Source organism: Grampus griseus, assembly GCF_964374135.1.
Source record: "Grampus griseus genome assembly, chromosome: 1".
NCBI lineage: Eukaryota > Metazoa > Chordata > Mammalia > Artiodactyla > Delphinidae > Grampus > Grampus griseus.
This window is the reverse complement of record NC_139017.1, coordinates 66,876,118-66,882,117: the sequence shown is the minus strand read 5'-3', so window position 1 is coordinate 66,882,117 and position 6,000 is coordinate 66,876,118. Positions and strand designations below refer to the sequence as shown.

General features: G+C 41.8%; 1 protein-coding gene across 3 annotated transcripts in view; it reads left to right on the top strand.

Annotated features, from left to right (window-relative positions):
* The first annotated feature begins 768 nt into the window (after nucleotides 1-768).
* Nucleotides 769-6,000, top strand: part of ATF6 (activating transcription factor 6) — a 222,639-nt gene continuing 217,407 nt past the window's right edge. For 2 of the 3 annotated variants that reach the window (XM_082655485.1, XM_082655484.1), the window contains exon 1: nucleotides 793-893. In XM_082655485.1, the coding sequence (XP_082511611.1) occupies nucleotides 842-893 (52 nt within the window). In that variant the 5' untranslated portion in view covers nucleotides 793-841. Of the gene's footprint in view, nucleotides 894-6,000 lie in introns of all 3 variants that reach the window. The other variant, XM_082655486.1, reaches the window with a different exon arrangement.

The following is a 6,000-nucleotide window of genomic DNA, read 5'->3' as shown; positions in this document are numbered from 1 at the left end:
TGAAACTGCTTCGTCAAACTTAGTTAAAATTTTCAGTTAGAGTTTGTGACGTAGATGGATTTTTCTAAACAAAACCGTTTCTTAAGTTTTAGTAATAAAAAGACTGGCAATTTACCTTATTGTAGGTCTTAGGGTAGGGTCGCTTGGACTTTCACTACTAGGTACTATGCTTTAGAAATGTATGTTTAAGGAGGTGAGTTTGATTTGGGGGAGTTTATCTTTTATATTTACGTTTTAAAATTTGTTTAAATAAACATAGTCTTTCTAGAAGTACGATTCATAGTATTTTTGCTTATCTCAGGTACTGTGCCAGTGGAGAGGCAGCTCAAACGAATTTGGAAAAAATAGTTGTGTGTTTTCCTTCCACACACTTGTGTATACGGAGAACTTTTACATTGATAGTGAGTTTTTCGTAAAAATTAAACCAACTTTACTTTCTTAATCTCTAGTTTTGTTCTGATATATCTACACTGTGGTATTGAGAATGATACTCAGGGGACGAGCCAGTATGTTCAGAAAGGATTTTCTTCCCCATTTTTTATGTTATCAATATATCTTATTTAACCGAAGTAGTGATTACGTCTCTTTCTTTTTTCCCTGAAACAGCGGGACAGAAAATGCCGAAACCTCCAAAAGGGAAATATTTACTCAGAGATTTGCTTAAAATTAGCTTAGTCTCTGACGTCACTCGCGCAGAAGTAGTTTGTCTTTATTCGGCCACCGTCGCGTCAGCGTTACGGGGTATTTTGTCCATCTGCCGCCACCGTCCCAGATATTAGTTGCCGAGTTCCAGGGCAGGCGAACGTGTGTTTCGGGGGAGCCGGCTGGCGTTGCCGGCACCATGGAGTCCCCTTTTAGTCCGGGACTCCCTCACCGGCCGGATGAAGAGTGGGGTGAGTGGGATATGAGACTGTACCAGGGGTGGCTCCAGGTTTCTTCCCCCTTACTTCTGCGCATTTGTGGTGACAGGTGTGGACGAACCCTGCCGAGGGAGCGAGGGCCACTCGTTGCTTCCGTCCGTGGTCCTAGTAGAGTCTAGCAGAACCTGTCGGTTTCTGACCTGGGGACAGCGAGCGTAAAATGTTGCCTGATTGGAATTACTACCGTGTTTCACCGCTTCCTCTGGGAAAGTACCAGGTGATGATTTTGTGGGGCGAAAACGACGTCATTAGGAAGCTTAGGGCAGGACGGCTGTGACCATCAAAAAGGCTGCAAGCTATTTTCTCAGAGTGTGGGATGTGGGAGATGCTTGCCATGGAGTGTACGTGTACGTGTTTGGTTTGTGTGAGAGAATGTGAATCCTCATCTCGAAGCTTCCACTATTGATCGAGGCTGATGCCCATCTTGGCAGAGAAGCAAAGCACCCCAGCACCTGACCCCAGGTCCCTGATTACGTAGACCTAACGCTTATAAACGGATATAATCCTGATTGCTCTCCGAATACAACTCTGAATTTTCTTGTTATGGATATTTTGTTTGGTTTTGTGGTCAGGAAGAGTGGAATGGAATGTAGTGGAAATGAGAGTGGAGAAGCTTTATCATCTAAGTGTTTAGAAGAAACTTATATTCCTCCCTTGTTTGCCAGACATAGTACTAATACTGTTCTTGGGCTTCAGTATGAATTTGGGGTTGTATACGTCCCTGAATGTGTCCTGCGGTGAACCTACACCCTTCATTAGCTTCTGACCTTCATTTTTCCCCCCTTGGACCATCGTTCTCAGTAGCAAGAGTGTAATCTCAATTCTCTTTGTTGAACTGAAGTCCTCATTTGATTTTCCAAGGGCAGAACTTCTCTTAAATTATATAGTGTTAGAGATTTATTTCAGTCCTTGGATAGGTTTTCTGTGAGTTGTTGGAAAAACGTTAGACTATCTCTTCCAAATGTATTTTCCCAAGCCAAATGTAGTCGTAGTAATAGGAACAGTTGCCGTTAAGCACTTTATTTGTGTCAGGTGCCCTGCTTAGCTCTTACATCCCAAGCCAAGTGTAGTCGTAGTAATAGGAACAATTGCCGGTAAGCACTTTATTTGTGTCAGGTGCCCTGCTTAGCTCTTACATCCCAAGCCAAGTGTAGTCGTAGTAATAGGAACAATTGCCGGTAAGCACTTTATTTGTGTCAGGTGCCCTGCTTAGCTCTTACATGCATTATCTTATTTAATCCTCCCAACAGTCCAGTGAGGTATTGTTATTTTACAGATGAGGAAGCTGAGGCTGAGAGAGAACGAACGCTCAGAGTCTTATAGCTAGTGAGTGTCAGAAACAGGATCAGTACCAGGTTTGTCTACCTCCAAAGCCTGTGCACTTAGTCACTATTCTATATTGCTTTCCTAAGTTATTTCTACAGATTTGATTTTTACCAAGATCCCCCCAGTTATTAACAAATCTACTTCAGTATACTGGGTTGTTATGATCTGTTTTCTCAGCTAGTCAACTATTATATTTTCATGATGTTTCTTAAACTATAACTGTGAGGCACTTCCTGATAGGATTATTATGTCTTCTGATACCCAGGCTGCATTTTCCTGACTAATCTGACCAGTTGACTCCTAGTCTTAATGTTCTTTAACAGAGCATTCAGTTCTTTGTAGTAGGTTCACTGACTCAGCTCAGGTACCTTGCCCTGCCCCTCCCTGAACATGCCCATTTCCCATGGTTTTCCAAGCTTCTCTTTTCAAACTGTTAACAAGCTTTTCTTAGTGGAACACTTTAATTCTGCTTCCTCAAGTGTTCAGTAAGCAGGATAGATTTTGCAGGCACTGGAGTGAAAGGTTACTGTTTGCTAACATTTCTCAGTAGAATATGGACTCTTTTTCTGGGAGTTGCCATTTTGGGTGTTCAAGTACTTCACTGATTTATTTGACTTTTTTTTTCTATATTAGAAGCTAGCTAGTTAAAATTTTTAAAATCAGATTATGTAATTAGTACTTGTGACTCTTAACAACTTTGTATAATTAAAAATGACTTACTCAGAACAGCCTATGATGGGTTGTGCATCCCATGTGCATTTTCCCTTTATGTGGGGTGATGAAATTTTGAACGGGCCTATAAACATTTTCTGTAAAGGTCTAGATAGTAAATATTTTAGGCTTTTGTGGTCATGTGGTCTCTGTTCTGACTCCTCAGCTCTGCCAGTTGTAGTACAAAATCAGCCATGGACAATGTAAACTGAGCATGACTATGTTCCAAAACAACTTTATTTATGGATGCTGAAATTCTATTTCATGTAATTGTTTTTAATACTTAATAGAGTTTACTTTTAGTACAGTTTTAGATTTACAGAATAATTGAGGGGATAGTACAGAGTTCCCCTGCCCCCCAAGTTTCCCCTATTGGTAACATCTTGCATTACAGGAGTACATTTGTTACAATTGATGGGCCAGTATTGATACATTAGCATTAACTAAAGTCCATAGTTTATATTAAGATTCACTCTTGTTCATTCTGTGGGTTTTGACAAATGCATAATGTCATGTGTCTACCATTACAGTATCATATGGGATAGTTACACTGCCCTAAAAAATCCGCTGTGCCCCACCTGTTTGTCTCTGCCTCCCTCCTCCAAAGCCCCAACAACCACTGTTCTTTTCACTGTCACCTAGTTTTGCCTTTTTCAAAATGTCATATTGTTGGAATGATAGAGTACGTAGCATTTTTAATTTGGCTTCTTTCATTTAGCAAAATGCATTTAAGATCCCTCTATTTTTAATGGCCTGATAGCTCATTTCTTTTCAGCACTGAATAATATTCCATGGTATGGATGTACCACAGTGTCTTTTGGGCTCCCATAACAAAATACCTGGGAAGCTTAATGAACAGACATTTATTTTCTGACAGTTCTGGAGGCTGGAAGTCCAAGCACAGGTGCCAGCATGGTCAGGTTCTGGTGAGACTTCTCTTCCTAGCTTATAGATGGCCACTTTTTATTGCTGTGTCCTCATGAGGCAGAGGGGTGGAAAGGGAAGGAGGGAGGGAAGGAGGAAGAGGTGGGGGAGACAGAGAGGTAGGTAGGTAGGTAGACCTATCTCTTAGTCTTATAAGGCCACAGTTCTAGTAGATTAGGGCCCCACCCTTGTAACCTCATTTAACCTTGATTACCTCGTAAAGACCACCCTACCTCTGGATGCAGTCATCTTGGGGGCTTCAATATATAAATTTTGGGGGGGATACAATTTGGTCCATAGCACACAGTTTGTTTATCCATTTACCTGTTGAAAAACGCCTTGGTTGCTTCTAGGGTCTCAAAACCAGTTAAAGACAGACTGAGGCCAGGAAAGAGGGCCAGGCATGGGGGACAAGAGTGACAGGTTCCGGCTTATAAAGGGCTTACATGCAGTGAAGGGACAGCCACAAACTGTTCTCCAGTGATGGACACTGCACAGAGAATTAAAATTGGTTGCTTTCAAATGTTGGCAGTTATATATAAAGCTGCTATAAATATTCATGTGCAGTTTTTTTTTGGCTGCACTGTGAGGCTTGCAGGATCTCAGTTCCCCGACCAGGGATTGAACCCGGGCCATGGCAGTGAAAGCGCCAAATCCTAACCACTAGACCACCAGGGAACTCCATTGCAGCTTTTTATGTGGACGTAAGTTTTCATATAAATTGGGTAAATATCAAGGAGCATGAATGCTGGATCATACAGTAAGAGTATGTCCAGTTTTGTAAGAAACTTTCAACCTGTCTTCCAGAGTAGCTGTGCCATTTTGCATTCCCACCAGCAGTGAATGAACATTCCTGTTGCTCCAGTCCTGCGAACATTTGGTGTTGCCAGTGTTTCAGATTATAGCCATCCTGATAGGTGTGTAGTGGTATCTCATTATTTTAGTTTGTAGTTCCCTGATAACATGTGATGTGGAGCATCTTTTCATATGCTTTATCTGTTTGTTTTTAAAGGAAAAGTCTTTTAAAAAATATTTGTTTATTTATTTTATGTTTTGGCTGTGTTGGGTCTTAGTTGCGGCATGCGGGATATTCGTTGTGGCGTGCAGGCTTCTCTCTCTAGTTGTGGTGCTCAGGCTCTAGAGCATGTGGGCTCTCTAGTTGCGGCATGTGGGCTCTCTAGTTGTGGATCTCATGCTCAGTAGTTGCGGCACACAGGTTTAGTTGCCCTGCAGCATGTAAGATCTTAGTTCCCTGACCAGGGATCGAACCCATGTACCCTGCATTGGAAGGCGGATTCTTAACCACTGGACCACCAGGGAAGTCCCCATATGCTTTATTTGTCATTTGTATATCTTTCCTTTCCTCTTTCCTTCCTACCTCCCTCACTCCCTCCCTTTCTTTTTCTTACAATTTGCAAAAGCCACTTTTTTTTTTTTGCCGCACATAAGATATATGTACCAAGATCAGAAGCTTCCATCTGCCACTGTGGTTTCTTTGATAAATTCAGTGTCTTCTGTGAAAGTTCTCTGTACCCTCCTGCGTTGACCAAAACCTGACTCCCCTGATAACACAGTTTTCCCTAAAGTCCTAGTGAATGGTAGCTCTTTTCATTCTCAAAACCTTTTCTCCATTAGGGCCTCTGAAAGTGGGTTAGTTATCTTCCTTGTTCTTCATTGCTACTTTTAGATCATTCTCCTTTCATCCTCCCTAAAAACATCCAGGCTTAAATTTCACATTGTCTCACATGCTGTCCTCTCCCTCTCCCTCTCCCTCTTATAGTCATCTGGTGATTTCTGGTTCACTCTCCCTCACTTTTTGAAAAAATTTAGTTCCTAGCTTATTGTCACTTTCTTTAACACTCCTTCCATCATGATTCTTGGCTGATTTCAGTATTCTCAGAGAAGATCCTTCAAATACCCTGATCTCTCATTTCCTGGGTCTCCTCTCCACCTTCCACCCTGTCTCAGGCATTTTCTTCCCCAATCATAAACCTAAACCTTGTCAGTACTAGTAACATAATCTCAGTTTCCAACGTCCCACTCTGACCATCACCTTCTGTCTTACCAGCTCACTCTCTTTAGTACTCCAATTCCAGTGGTACCTTCAACGCTGCTGAGA